This window comes from Oncorhynchus mykiss, chromosome 16 (assembly GCF_057628025.1).
Source record: "Oncorhynchus mykiss isolate SJ-2025 chromosome 16, ASM5762802v1, whole genome shotgun sequence".
In the NCBI taxonomy this organism is placed as follows: Eukaryota; Metazoa; Chordata; class Actinopteri; order Salmoniformes; family Salmonidae; genus Oncorhynchus; species Oncorhynchus mykiss.
In genome coordinates, this window is record NC_143037.1 from 24,104,244 (window position 1) to 24,119,889 (window position 15,646).

Here is a 15,646-nt window from a genome sequence, read left to right on the forward strand (position 1 = left end):
TTCTTGGCCCAAGCAAGTCTTTTCTTCTTATTGATGTCCTTTAGTAGTGGTTTCTTTGCAGCAATTAGACCATGAAGGCCTGATTCACACAGTCTCCTCTGAACAGTTGATGCTGAGATGTGTCTGTTACTTGAACTCTGAAGCATTTATTTGCTCTGCAATTTCTGAGTCTGGTAACTCTAATGAACATTTTCTCCCCAGCAAGTGTAACGCTTGGTCTTCCTTTCCTGTGGCGGTCCTCATGAGAGCCAGTTTCATCATAGCGCTTGATGGTTTTTGCGACTGTACTTGAAGAAACTTTAAAAGTTCTTGAAATGTTCCGTATTGACTGACCTTCATGTCTTAATTAAAGTAATGATGGACAGTTTTTTCTCTTTGCTTATTTGAGCTGTTCTGGCCATCATATGGACTTCGTATTTTACCAAATAGGCTATCGTCTGTATACCAACCCTACCTTGTCACAGCACAACTGATTGGCTCAAACGCATTAAGGAGGTAAGAAATTCCACAAATTAACTTTTAACAAGGTACACCTGTTAATTGAAATGCATTCCAGGTGACTACCTCATGAAGCTGGTTGAGAGAATGCCAAGAGTGTGCAAGCTGTCCTCAAGGCAAAGGGTGGCTACTTTGAAGAATCTCAAATATAAAATATATATTTTTAACACTTTTTTTTTGTTACTACATGATTCCATATGTGTTATTTCATCGTTTTGATGTCTTCACTACTATTCTACAATGTAGAAAATAGTAAAAACAAAGAAACCCCCTGGAATGAGTAGGTGTGTCCAAGACTGGTACTGTATATACAGTGCCTTCGGAAAGTATTCAGATCCCTTGACTTCTCCCACATTTTGTTACGCTATAGCCTTATTCTAAAATTGATTAAATAAATAAAAATCCTCAGCAATCTACACACAATACCCCGTAATGACAAAGGGAAAAGAGGTTGGTTGAGATGTTTGCAAATGTATTAAAAACAAAAAACCTTATTAACATAAGTATTCAGACTCTTTGCTATGAGACATGAAATTGAGCGAGGTGCATCCTGTTTCCATTGATCATCCTTGGGATGTTTTTGCAATTTGATTGGAGTCCCCCTGTGGTAAATTAAATTGATTGGACATGATTTGGAAACGCACACCCATCTATATAAGGTTCCACAGTTGACAGTGCATGTCAGAGCAAAAACCATGCCATGAGGTTGAAGGAATTGTCCGTAGAGCTCCAAGACAGGATCGTGTCAAGGCATTGAAGGTCCCCAAAGAACACATTGGTCTCAAGTTTGAAACCACCAAGACTCCTCCTAGAGCTGGCCGCCTGGCCAAAATGAGAAATCGGGGAGAAGGGCCTTGGTCAGGGAGGTGACCAAGAACCCATGGTCACTCTGACAGAGCTCTAGAGTTGATGAACAACCATCTCTGCAGCACTCCACCAATCTGGCCTTTATGGTAGAGTGGCCAGACGGAAGCCACTCCTCAGTAAAAGGCACATGACAGCCCGCTTGGGGTTTGCCAAAAGGAACCTAAAGCTGCTCATGAGTAACAAGATTCTCTGGTCTGATGAAACCAAGATTGAACTTTGAATACCAAGTGTCACGACTGGAGGAAACCTGGCACCGTCTATACGGTGAAGCATGCTGGAGGCAGCATCATGCTGTGGGGATGTTTTTCAGTGACAGAGACTGAGAGACAAGTCAGGATCGAGGCAAAGTACGGAGAGATCCTTGATTAAAACCTGCTCCAGAGTGCTCAGGACCTCTGACTGGGGGGCGAAGGTTCACCTTCCAACAGGACAACAACCTTAAGCACACAGACAAGACAACACAGGAGTGGCTTCGGGACAAGTGGCTCAGCCAAAGCCCGGACTTGAATCCAAATGAACATCTCTGGAAAGACCTGAATTAGCTGTGCAGCAAAGCTCCCCATCCAACTTGACAGAGCTTGAGAGGATCTGCAGAGAAGAATGGGAGAAACTCCCCAAATACAGGTGTGCTAAGCTTGTAGCATCATATCTAACAAGACTCGAGGCTGTAATAGCTGCCAAAGATGCTTCAACAAAGTACTGAGTGAACGGTCTGAATACTTATGTGAATGTGATACAGTGGGGCAAAAAAGTATTTAGTCAGCCACCAATTGTGCAAGTTCTCCCACTTAAAAAGATGAGAGGCCTGTAATTTTCATCATAGGTACACTTCAACTATGACAGACAAAATGAGAAGAAAAAAAATCCAGAAAATCACATTGTAGGATTTTTAATGAATTTATTTGCAAATTATTGTGAAAAATAAGTATTTGGTCAATAACAAAAGTTTATCTCAATACTTTGTTATATACCCTTTGTTGGCAATGACAGAGGTGAAACGTTTTCTGTAAGTCTTCACAAGGTTTTCACACACTGTTGCTGGTATTTTGGCCCATTCCTCCATGCAGATCTCCTCTAGAGCAGTGATGTTTTGGGGCTGTTGCTGGGCAACACGGACTTTCAACTCCCTCCAAAGATTTTCTATGGGGTTGAGATCTGGAGACTGGCTAGGCCACTTAACTATTTATTTATTTATTTATTTATTATTTCACCTTTCTCATTTGCAACTGCGACCTGGCCAAGATAAAGCGTAGCAATTCGACACATACAACAACACAGAGTTACACATGGAATAAACAAAACATACAGTCAATAATACAGTAGAACAAAAGAAAACAAAAAGTCTATATACAGTGAGTGCAAATTAGGTAAGTTAAGGAAATAAATAGGCCATGGTGGCGAAGTAATTACAATATAGCAATTAAACACTGGAATGGTAGATCGACAGAAGATTAATGTGCAGGTAGAGATACTGGGGTGCAAAGGAGCAAAATAAATAAATACCAGTATGGGGATAAGGTAGGTAGATAGATGGGCTGTTTACAGATAGGCTAAGTACAGGTGCAGTGATCTGTAAACTGCTCTGACAGCTGGTGCTTAAAGCTAGTGAGGGAGATGTGAGTCTCCAGCTTCAGAGATTTTTGCAATTCGTTCCAGTCATGGGCAGCAGAGAACTGGACGGAAAGACGACCAAAGGAGGAATTGGCTTTGGGGGTGACCAGTGAGATATACCTGCTGGAGCGCGTGCTACGAGTGGGTGCTGCTATGGTGACCAGTGAGCTGAGATAAGGCGGGGCTTTACCTAGCAGAGACTTGTAGATAACCTGTAGCCAGTGGGTTTGGCGACGAGTAATCAATTAGTCTAAAGAAGGCCAGTTTTATTGCTTCTTTAATCAGAACAACACTTTTCAGCTGTGCTAACATAATTGCAAAAGGGTTTACTAATGATCAATTAGCCTTTTAAAATGATAAACTTGGATTAGCTAACACAACGTGCCATTGGAATACATGAATGATGGTTGCTGATAATGGGCCTCAGTACGCCTATGTAGATATTCCATAACAAAATCCACCGTTTCTAGCTACAATAGTCAATTTACAACATTAACAAAGGCTACACTGTATTTCTGATCAACTTGATGTTCTTTTAATGGACAAAAAAAAAGTGTTTTTCTTTCAAAAACAAGGACATTTCTAAGTGACCCCAAACTTTTGAACGGTAGTGTATATCATTATCCCTCCCCCCTTTCATTTCTTCCCTGTTAGCAGTTGGTCGTGCTGTGAATAGCTCACTATTTGTAGCACCAGTCCAGGAAGGCAGGAAGGAAGGAACACCTGTGTGTGAGAGAAGAGAGAACAGGCTGTTGAAGGATTGACGCTGTAACTTCAGAGAAAGTGTGGGATAACTGCAAAGCATCTCAGTGCCCTAAAATACACCACGATTACCCCCAATTCCTATATTTAGGCTGTTTGTTCAGAGGAGTTGGGAAGAACTATCTATCTCAATTCGTCTTTCTGTGGGTTTTAAGGAGGCAAGGAATCGATTGTGTCAGTGTTGGCTAACCCTCCTCCTGGAGAGTTACTGGGTGTTCAGGGTTTTGTTCCAGAACTACTCTATAAAACACCTGATTCAGCTAAGTATTTCTCATTTCTGTCCTCTCGTTGCCTCTTCCACTCTCTTTTTCTATCTCCCTATGGGTTTGGGAGTGTGTAATTCTAGTCCCCCCTGGTTTATATAATCTACTGTAACCCAGTTTCCAATGAGTCCACCAGTCTTGACCTGCTTTTTATGTGAGCAGGTTGTTGTGGAGTGTTCAAGAGGGAGATGATGAAGCAACAATGTGGAGTTGGTCGTTGTACGTCCGTCTACTGTGGTCAAATCTAACAGTAACCATGCTGTTATTTCAACTGGTTATTTCAGCCATTTCAGCTGGTTGGATCTTTACTCTGTGCTGAATTCTTCTCGGTAGAAAGTCTTGTCTTTCTGTGTTACAAGCGACATATAAACCCGGGTCGCTCATGAGAGAAACCAACGGGCTGACACTGATTTAGAAGTCACATGAAGGGCTTCCTCATCAAGAGACGATGATCTGTCTGTGTCATGGTTTGTTTTTCTCAGCTCAAAGCATGCTGCGGGATATACGCGTTAGGGTTGCCCGGGTAAAGCTTGATGAAGTACAAAGATCAGCTGTTGCTGCAGGGAGATTTAGCAACACTTGGTGCCCGCAGCGGGCTTTTTCGCCTCTCATCAACACTAGGACGTGCTCTGTTGGCTGTCGGAAGGATGGATTGACCCAACCCCGGTGATGTAATGTGAGCCAAATTAAAAAAGAAGTCCCAGCGTTCGCTGACGTCCCTGACTCATTCGCTAAAAAAAACATTAAATCAGCTTGGCTTTTCCTTGGATTTGCCTCAGTGCCATTCAGCTTCTTAATTGAAGTGGGGGAAACATCCCAGAAGTCGAAACAAGTGGGAAATAACACATGGTCATTGTAACTGTAAAGTGTCCCTCTTTTCTTCTTCCCTTTATATTGCACATTTTCACAATCGAGAGGAGCCTGTCATTATGAGTCAAGAGGTGATGGTTTGGGGACAATTCCGACATTTACAACGCACGCACGCACCAGGGTTGGGGTCAATTCTGAATGGAGTTGCGAAGTGCCTTTTAATTTCAATTGAATTCTTGAATTTGAATTGACCACACCTCACAGGAAACAGAATTTTAATTAAAGGTAGAACTTCTATTCAATGAAAATGAAATGGGTAATGGCTATTCAAATGGCTATTATGTACTGTATGTAGACACATCCCTATACAAATGTAGATGTTGACATCATGTATAACCATGTATATGTATAACATATGGTTGAAATATTACATTTTTTAAACTCATTTGCCTAAAATTATAAATATTATTGTATAATTTTGTAGGTTGTCTATAATAATTCAAATTTCACTTACATATTAGAAAAAATAAATTTCCCAGAATGCATTAGATCAAATCAAAGACTCCAGAATGGAAGAGAACAATCTAACATCTCATCACAAAAAAATGTTTGACAGCTGAGTTATAATTAAGTTCACATTTGAAATGGTATCTGTATATTTTTTTGAATTATGTGACAGACGTTTTTTGTAAAATATATGTCAAAGGAATGACTTTATTTCACATCTGTTGAATTTCTTTGAATTGTTTTGAATGAAATGATATTCAAATTCTGCTTCCTCTGAGGTGTGTCCAATGCAAATTTAAATTATTGGGTTGAATTGAATTTAAATGAAGAAATTCCTAATTGATCCCAAATTTGACACACACACACACACACACACACACACACACACACACACACACACACACACACACACACACACACACACACACACACACACACACACACACACACACACACACACACACACACACACACACACACACACACACACACACACACACACACGGTCTTGTATAACTAACCTTGTGGGGACACACAATTCAGTCCCATTCAAAATCCTATTTTACCTAATCCTAAAACTAACCTTAGCTCCTAACCCTAACCTAATTATAACCCTAACACTAGTTCTAAGCTTAACCCTAAACCCCCTAGAAATAGCATTGACCTTGTGGGGACTAGCAAAATGTTTGTTTCGTTTACTATTCCCCACACACATACAAAATTAGGAATGTTATAATTACGCCACTCTCCTCCTCTCCCTCCTTTTTTGTGTGACCACAATTCCCTCGCTCCCCCAATTATTTCCCCACGTAAGGGCTATCCATCCCGAGGAGCCTCATTAAGAAGATTACACAGCAGCACAACGGTGCTCGCCGCCTCCCGGACACATACCAGGGAAATTACATTTCATACTTAATTACCCAGGCTGTCATTGAACACTGGTCACTATAATAATGTATACATACTGTTTTACCCACTTTATATGTATACACTGTTCTAGTCATGTTTCATCCTATATAACTACTGCTGTACACACCTTTTCCATTTATATACCGTCCATAGTGTCTACACACACACGATATATATATATATTATACTGTATAAATTGAATATATATATATATATATAGTGTGTGTAGACAGTATGGACAGTATATAAATGGAAAAGGTGTGTACACACATTATATATATATATATATATATATATATATATATATTACTGTATATACTGAATACATTATTATAGTGACCAGTGTTCAATGACTTTATGTACATAGGGCAAGAGGTCTCTACGGTGCAGAGTATAGTAGGCCAGCTAGTGATGACTGTTTAACAGTCGGATGGCCTGGAGATAGAAGCATTTCTCGGTCCCAGCTTGGATGCACCTGTACTGTCTCCACCTTCTAGATGATAGTGAGGTGAACAGGCTGTGGGTTGGGTGGCTGGAGTCCTTGATCCATTTAGCCTTTTCTGTTTCCCTTCACCCCTCTTTCATTTCTGTCTAAAGTAATAGCTTTACTTAATGTCTCCTCAACATTGTTATGGCTATAACGTCCAATAGTCAGATCTGCGCTGTCATTATGCCAACCCCGGATGGACACTCTGATTCGCCATGGTATTATAATATATCTCACCCATGATTAGCTTTCTCAATCAAAAATTCTAACGAGGGGGGAATGAATAAGTGCTATTTCAAATTTTTATGGCGAAGTTCAGTCGAATTGGCACTTCTCTCATTTGTCTTTAATGAGACGAGATGAGAAAAGTTGAGAAATACACTTGGGCGAGAAATAGCTGATGACTTTTGGATGGGGGGATGTTGAAGGAAGAGTTGAAATCATGCATGTCATTCTGATGCTCAGTGTGGCGTAGTTGGTCGTTTCCCCTTCATCGTCGCCTCACTTCCTCCCTCACAGGAAGTCATCTTGCTCGGAGGACCTGGCTTTTTGATAGGGCACTGATGGACAAATGTGATACCTTTTGCATTCATGATGTGTAGCAGAAACAATGAGAAACGGAGGAACTTGAGAAACTGGCCCAAGTGGGTGACTGTTTTGGTCAAGAGCTTATTCAGCACCTCACTTCACACACAATCCCATTCATCCTTTAATCATTCTACCAACACATCTCTCTCTCCCGCTCTCTCTCCCCCTCAGAACATGTTTGAGAAGCCCTCGTCCCTCCCGGAGTATAAGGTAGCGGCGGTCCAGAAGTCCCGCTTCATCCTGCTTCACTACAGCGTATCCAAGGCATTATGGGACTGGATGATCCTCCTTGCCACCTTCTATGTGGCGGTCACCGTGCCCTACAACGTCTGCTTCACGCCTTACGACGAGCTGGACACGGCCGCCCGCGCCACCATCGTCAGCGACATCGCCGTGGAGATGCTCTTCATCCTGGGTGAGGAGATGGGCGGAGTAAGGGAATAGGAGGTAGGAGGTATGTTGTAGGATGTAGGAAGTAAGGAATATGAAATGGGACGTGCCATCATTGTTAACGACATTGTTGAGGAAATGCTCTTCCATCCTGGGTGAGGGAGTAAGGAAGTAAGGGAGAAAACGAAAGGAAAGGTATAGGAGATGGGAAGGTTGTAGGAGATAAGGAATAGGACATTGGATGCTTCTCCATCAAAAACCACACTGTCATGGAGATGTTCTTATGAAATAAGGGGATAAGGTGAAAGGATAGGAGGAGATAGGAGGTAAGTTGTAGGAGATAAGGGATAGGAAATAGGAGCTGAAAGCAGCCACCTGCTCCACCAACATCAACGACATCACCATGGAGATACTCTATAGGCGGTAGGATATCTGGGATCTAGGGAATAGGAGGCAAGAGATTGGAAATAATCACGTCAGGATTTGGCTTAATTATGGTTTGCTGTTCTCTTAGTCTTAACTGTATTAACTGTTATGTCCAGTATATTCATCTGATCCAGTGTTTCTCCTGTAGTAGATACATTTCCAAGATAGAGAGTATGTGTCCTGGTCAGACTAAGACCTTGGTTCAAATACATTCTTATTTAAGTATTTGTATTTTAAATACTTATTTTCTCTGTATTTAATTATTTTCAAATTATTTGGCTGGATTACTTCTATTTGAAGTTTTTTTTTAAAGTATTTTCAAATGATTTCCTATAAATAATATTTGAAACTATTTTCAGCAATTGTTTCCAAGTATATTTCAAATACCATAGGACCAAACAGACCTGGGTTCAAATGCATGGAATATTGAAATATGCGTATTTGGAAATACCCCTGTCTCTGTATTTTAGTATTTTCAAATACATACCAATACTTTCCAAGTGTATTTCCAATATTCAACTATTTTTAAGAAAAATATCCAAATACTTACTTTGAAATGAATGTGAAATGAATTGAAATTACTTGAGTAGTATTTGAACCCAGGTCGGATGCTGGTCCTGAACAACTTGGGTGTGCAGTCTTTTGCTCCAGCCAGAAACGACAACACCTCTTGGTGAGATATATGTTGAATTAGGTGCTGTCGTGCAGGGCTGGAGCAAAAGCATGCACAGGGTTTTCCCCAAGGGTTGGGTGACCACTATGCTACCATGACTGAAACATTCCTGTGACCACTAAGCAAACATTTAGCTATCTTGGAACCTCATCACTTATTTCATACCCACTCCATTCACAGACATCATCCTGAACTTCCGAACATCCTTTGTGAGCACGTCGGGTCAGGTGGTGTACGAGGCACGCTCCATTTGCATCCACTACGCCACCACCTGGTTCTTTGTCGACCTGGTGGCTGCACTGCCCTTTGACCTGCTCTATGCCTTCAACATCACCGTGGTGGGTATCTGAGGTCGTATATTCACGTACACGATACTGTACCTATACACATACAAATTCACTTCAAAGAATACAAAAATGGCCTGGATAAATTATAATTAATTTGGTTGGAGGCAAGTGAATCTCAGCAAGTGTAATTTATAATACCTTTGGTAAGTTGAAGGTGCCTACCTTCAGTGGCGATTTTAGCATGTAAATCTTGGTGGGGTAAACTCCCCCCAATTTTTTTTAGATGCATGCCAGCAAAGACACTACACAACACTAAACAATACAATAATTGCACTATAACGGCGACAAGTGGTGCCCACAAACCGTGCCCACATACTGGCCTACATAAAGCTGTCTCAACAGCAGAGCTTTCTTTCCAGCACAATGGAGTGAATCCTTCTACACCTGGCTATCAGTGGAGCCTTGTCTGGCAGCGAAACAGTTCATTCAGCCTCGTATACTGCCTTTTTCAAAAACATAGCTGATATGGCTGACTTGCTTAAACAAATGTGGTTGCTACTGATAATTGAGATGTACAAACTATGGCATAAGGGAACGATGAGCAGAGAAGAGGCATTCCGTAATTTCGATGAAGACATTAATGAGCGAGCGTGGTGTAAGATGGACGTAGTCAATATAACTGTGTTCAGCACTTTTGAAATGTACAGCAACAGAATGCAGAACATGGGCTGCTCTTACAGTATTTTCCCTGTACACTAAGTCAGAACTGTAGGATAAATAAAGGGGCCATATAAGCAGACAATGAAACCTCTTACAACATTAGATTATGAGATTTCTCATAAACAGGTTATAGGCTACATATGCAGCACCACCGAGTCAGAACAGTAACGTTAGGCGAAATTAAGAGGTGAAAATAGACCAAATCATTAGGGTGAGGCACATGGGCTACTATCAGCTTACTACACAACATACACTTAGTATTACCTTCTTAGCTACAGTATACATATCTCCCTAGCATATTACATAATTTATGCAGCAGCATACAATATATTTTTGGATTCACCTTGGCTTGTGATGTGCTCACTGAAGGTGGCGCGGCAGTCCTTTGTGGGCAATTTTTTAAATCAAACTTTGTCATCAAAGTCTGGCATTCTCTGGATTTATAGTGGGAACTCTGAGAGAAAAAAAATAAACAGCCACTCCATTGAATAGCAGGCTACTGGTTGTTTTGCAATGCCTGCAGTTAGCCACTGATTCCTTCCAAACGACTCATTGTTGAATTTGCGATTTTCAACTTGTTGTGTAATCTTTATGTTCAATGGCCGATGAGCACCGATAGTATATACACAGCTATTCTGAGTGATCACCTTCAACCTATGGTGAATAATTTTCTACCCTAATGGGAGTGGTCTCCTCCAAGACGACAATGTCCCCATCCACAGGGCATGAGTGGTCACTCAATGGTTTGATGAGCATGAAAACGATGTAAACCAAATGCCATGGCCGTCTCAGTCACCAGATATCAGCCCAATTGAACACTTATGGGAGATTCTGGAGAGGCGTCTGAGACGGCGTTTTCCATCAACAAAACACCGAATTATGGAATTTCCCATGGAAGAATGGTGTCGCATCCCTCAAATAGAGTTCCAGAGAGTTCCACTTGTAGAAGCTATTCCAAGGCTCATTGGAGCTGTTCTGGCAGCTCATTTTCATAGTTTCCACGTTTTGTTGTCATGAATGTTGCCTTAAATGTAAAAAATACATTTAATTCGGATTTCATTTCAATTATCTTCAACCTACTCCACACCAAGTGAATGTGGAAAACAATTCTAATTAAAACAATTTAAATTACTTTTTAATTTCAATGGTCTACACAACCTACTCCACTCTCTCAAAATTAATAAAAAAAAAAAAAGAAGAAAAATCTGTTCTTATCTTTGTCCTCTCTGTCCTCTTGGTCCCAGACCTCCCTGGTCCACCTGCTGAAGACGGTTCGCTTACTGCGGCTGTTGAGGCTTCTCCAGAAGCTGGACCGTTACTCCCAGTACAGTGCCATGGTGCTCACCCTGCTCATGTCCATGTTTGCCCTGCTGGCCCACTGGATGGCCTGCATCTGGTACATCATCGGACGCAAGGAGATGGAGAACAACGACCCTGACACCTGGGACATAGGTGAGTCTGGCTGGCTGAGTGAGGAAGGTGAGGGCCGAGTGGGTGGGTGGGTGAGATGGGTGACACTCACAAATACCAGGGCCTGGGGTGTACAGACATATTCACTTGTGTGCATGCACGCAATGCGCACCCACACATTGATCATTCTCATCGATAGATGCACCAGATTTAAGTCTCCCACGCCATATGTGTGTGTGTGCGTGTAGGCATGCGTAAGTGTGTGTCCACGTGTGTGAACAAGTGTGTGTCAAAGGAAAGCAATACTGGGCCTTATTTATCCCTGGAGGACACAACCTCATTCCACCAGCTCCCTTAAGTCCATGCCAGCTTCCTGACTCTTGGTGTGCCCTGGCAGGGGTGGCAACCAGCGAGTGCCTTGCCAACGCCCCCATCACTCTAAGTCTTTGATGACAGACCACCTGAACAGTGACATAGGCAGTGTACCGCAACAGAAGATGTTCACGCTTGCTCTGTAACGATACAAACAGCATTTATTTTACATGATTAGAGTAGAAGTGTCTCCTCTTGCGCATCCAGAACATTGCTCTTAGAGGCATGATCCATCCCCAAGGAATACAAATCATGAAACTCCTATCAATATCTTGTAAACCTATGTTCAGTGGTTAAAATAAAAATGCTCCCCGTGATTTAACTTCTAAGTGGTCCGTATGTGAAATCCGGAACTTGTGTCGGAAAGGGTCATACTACATGGTTCTCGTCACTGGCGATAGGGGATAACACACTATCACATTACATAACGCTTTTATAACAATTACCTGCACTCCCGATCGCCAAATCAGCCAATAGATGGTATGGGCATACTTGTCTAGAACACATCCATCCGTTTATATCGTCATGACAAAGTAGATATTTCACTTAGATGTGCTCAATTTAAAAATGGTACCAAATTATTCAACTCAGCTTCTCCCTCAAGTACAATCTCACACTGTGCCCTGTGTCTTTGGGAAATGTGGGAAAGGGCCATTGTTGCGTACTCTGCACTCGCTCTGACACGTTGAACTCAGTGAGATATACTCTTAAATTGATAGTGCAGTTTGTTTAGGCAATTTTACAGCTCGCTAGATACTCCACATGCTGATTTTAACTTTAGTATTATTGTGTGTAGCTAAGTTTGCTAGCTAACTAGCTAGCCAGCCAGCCAAGAGAGAGAGCATTGCATTGTGGGTTTTGTAGTCGACCTGAGCTGCAACAGATTTCCACAACAATTGGTTTTATTAAGTCGACAAAATGAAATATTTGTTCACAAAAATAACGTTTTCTTTCTCCCCAACCCAGTTTTCTTCCAGCACGACTTGTCTGAATTCTCAATGTTGATTCATATATATCTATTTTTTTTTTTAACCCTAAGTTATACAAGTAAGCGTGGCTTGGAGTTATATGAATGCTGACCTTCAGACCTGGTCTCAACCCTACACCCCCTACCCTCCAGGTTGGCTCCATGAGCTGGGCAAGCGTTTGGAGACTCCATACGCCAACAGCACACTGGGCGGACCCTCAGTACGCAGCTCCTATATCGCTGCCCTCTACTTCACCCTCAGTAGCCTCACCAGCGTGGGCTTCGGCAATGTGTGTGCCAACACTGACGCTGAGAAGATCTTCTCTATCTGCACTATGCTCATAGGGGGTGAGTGTGGCACCCTGGTTTGGCGCTGCCACCCGGGCAAGCGGGCATGCCAGGTCCAGGCCCAAAGTTTGGATGCAGTTTGACGTCTTTTCATTTGTAAGTTGCACTGTGGTTATGGGGATTTAAAATGTGTGCCTTGTTCCTCTGCATCTCCTCTCCTTTCCTCTCCTCTTCTCTTCTGTTCTCTCCCCCCAGCCCTGATGCATGCGGTGGTATTTGGGAACGTGACGGCCATCATCCAGCGGATGTACTCGCGGCGCTCCCTCTACCACACGCGCATGAAGGACTTGAAGGACTTCATCAGGGTTCACCGTCTTCCCCAGCAGCTCAAACAGCGAATGCTGGAGTACTTCCAGACCACCTGGTCCGTTAACAATGGCATCGATGCCAACGAGGTAAGGTCATACGACCATAATGCAACCACAATACAACAACAGAACGATGCATAAAACACACTGATCCAGGTCAGATTTATGCTATCTTATTGCATTTTGTATTTATTATGGATCCCCATTAGCTCATGCCAAGGCAGCAGCTACACTTCCTGGGGTGCAGCAAAAATTAAGACAGTAATGTACATTATAATATATATATTTTTTACATTAAAATACATTTTACAACTTTAAGTGTGTGCCCTCCAGCCACTACTCTATTACAACACACTATATGGTAGCCACATTGATAAGTTGACATGGTCCTTTTTACATTGGTCAAGTGCTCTCTCTCTCTTTTTCTCTCTCTCCCTCACCACTCCCTCTCTCTATCTCTCTCTCTTCCTCTTTCTCTCCGTTCCAGCTCTTGCACGACTTCCCAGACGAGCTGCGGGCCGACATCGCCATGCACCTGAACAAGGACATCCTGCAGCTGCCCGTGTTCGAGGGGGCCAGCCGTGGCTGTCTGCGCTCGCTCTCCCTCCACATCAAGACCTCGTTCTGCGCCCCTGGCGAGTACTTGATCCGGCAGGGCGACGCGCTCCACGCTAACTACTTTGTCTGCTCGGGTTCCCTGGAGGTGCTCAAGGACAGCATGGTGCTGGCCATCCTAGGTTAGTATAGGGGTCAAAGGTCATTGTCATCTGTAGGTCATATGTGGGACCGAAGAGAGAGAGTGAAGTTCCCCTTAGGTACAGATCTAGGATCAGCTTCCCTTCCCCCAATTCAAACCTTAACCATTAGTGGGGAAAATGCTAAACTGACCAAAGATCAGTGTCTAGGGGCAACTTCACCCTACTCTGAAGAGAGACTAGTGGGGATGGAATATGATAAACATTTGATGGGCTTGATAGGACTTTCACCACCTTGCTTATACCAGAGTTCCCTTAACCTCTCCTCAAGTACCCAGATCCACTCAATTGATCTATTATTCTTTTAGCACAGCTGATTTGACTGGTTAACTGCTCATCAAGTCCTTTATTAGTTGAATAACGTGTGCTAGTACTGGATTTGGTCAAAAAAGTAGAACTGGCTGGAGGAACTAAAACTGGCTGGGGGTACTAGAACTGGCAGGGTGTACTAGAATTGGCTGGGGGTACTAGAGGAGATTTCCACAAGTACCTATGGGGTAGAGGCTAGGGGGTTTCTGGACAGGGCCAATGATTTCTCAGCAGCACCAACACGTGCCATACTGTATGTTACTGACTGGTTGGTTACAGGGAAGGGGGATCTGATTGGCTCCGACCTGCCGGGGACGGATCACGTGATCAAGACTAATGCGGACGTGAAGGCGCTGACCTACTGCGACCTGCAGTACATCAGTGTGCGGGCTCTAAGGGAGGTGCTGGAGTTCTACCCGGAGTACGCCAGCCTGTTCACTGCAGATATCCTCCACAACCTCACATACAACCTGAGAGAAGGCAGCGAAGCAGAGGTGAGACACACACACCTCCACTGCAACCTCTACCAAAACTCTAAAAACATTTGAATGAAAGAAGTTGATGCTATACTCATTTAAAATCGCAAATATACACAATTTTTAGAGTAGAATAAAGCAAACCATTACATAGGCTGTTTTTACACTAAAATGTCATTGTCACTCTCCTTGACGTTCCTTCTGCACAATTGATCAATCCTCTCTTGACCAATCAAACTCGGTGACTTTGTTGTCATGTCAATTCTATTTGTCAGTGCTACTGTTACGCATATCCTAGCACCGCTCTACACATAACAGAGTGGGATAAACTTGTCCCATCAGGTTTGTGGTTTTCGCCCCTAATGGATAAGGTTAAGGGTTGGGAAGATAAGCTGATCCTAGATCTGTGCATAAGGTCATGTTCTACCCACAGCGGTCATTACCCCAGAACAAGTGACAGTTGCTTAATTCACACAAAGCAACAACAACAAAAATGTTATTTAGTGTGTAATTTCTTTGGAAAGGCTGTAAACAGAGGAAAGTCTGGTGCTTTACTTGAAGGTGACCTACGTAAGGACTTCATAACACATTCATAACCCATACATGCCACCTTCATAAACTGTTCATAAGAATTTCAGAAATGCTTTGCTTTATATTTTTAGTATGTCTTGCAGTTGTTAACAGAAGTATTTACTAAATGTGTCTGTACAACATAAATGCAGTAGGTTTGAGTTATGACTGCTGGCATCAGCTCACAGACTCCCCTCAACCTCTTCCAAACAATAGAAGGGAATGGAGTTTTGTAAATCCCTTGTGGTTTGACAACATGGCGAATCAAATGACAGACGTGAAGAAATAGCTACTAGCTAAGCTTTCATCAGTCAAAGGCGTGTAATTTTTTTT

General features: G+C 42.5%; 2 protein-coding genes across 3 annotated transcripts in view; one reads left to right on the forward strand and one right to left on the reverse strand.

The window, feature by feature from the left end:
* Nucleotides 1-15,646, forward strand: part of kcnh4b (potassium voltage-gated channel subfamily H member 4b) — a 69,020-nt gene that overhangs the window by 33,029 nt on the left and 20,345 nt on the right. The window contains exons 5-11 of the mRNA XM_021565316.3: nt 7,474-7,717; nt 8,972-9,129; nt 11,043-11,250; nt 12,701-12,895; nt 13,091-13,290; nt 13,691-13,940; nt 14,547-14,761. Coding sequence (XP_021420991.3) covers nt 7,474-7,717; nt 8,972-9,129; nt 11,043-11,250; nt 12,701-12,895; nt 13,091-13,290; nt 13,691-13,940; nt 14,547-14,761 — 1,470 coding nt within the window. The remainder of the gene's footprint in view (nt 1-7,473; nt 7,718-8,971; nt 9,130-11,042; nt 11,251-12,700; nt 12,896-13,090; nt 13,291-13,690; nt 13,941-14,546; nt 14,762-15,646) is intronic.
* Nucleotides 2,244-15,646, reverse strand: part of LOC110491687 (TERF1-interacting nuclear factor 2) — a 55,964-nt gene continuing 42,561 nt past the window's right edge. Inside the window, exon 8 of one of the 2 annotated variants that reach the window (XM_036946582.2) lies at nt 2,244-3,699. In XM_036946582.2, the coding sequence (XP_036802477.2) occupies nt 3,657-3,699 (43 nt within the window). In that variant the 3' untranslated portion in view covers nt 2,244-3,656. The remainder of the gene's footprint in view (nt 3,700-15,646) is intronic. The other variant, XM_090202324.1, reaches the window with a different exon arrangement.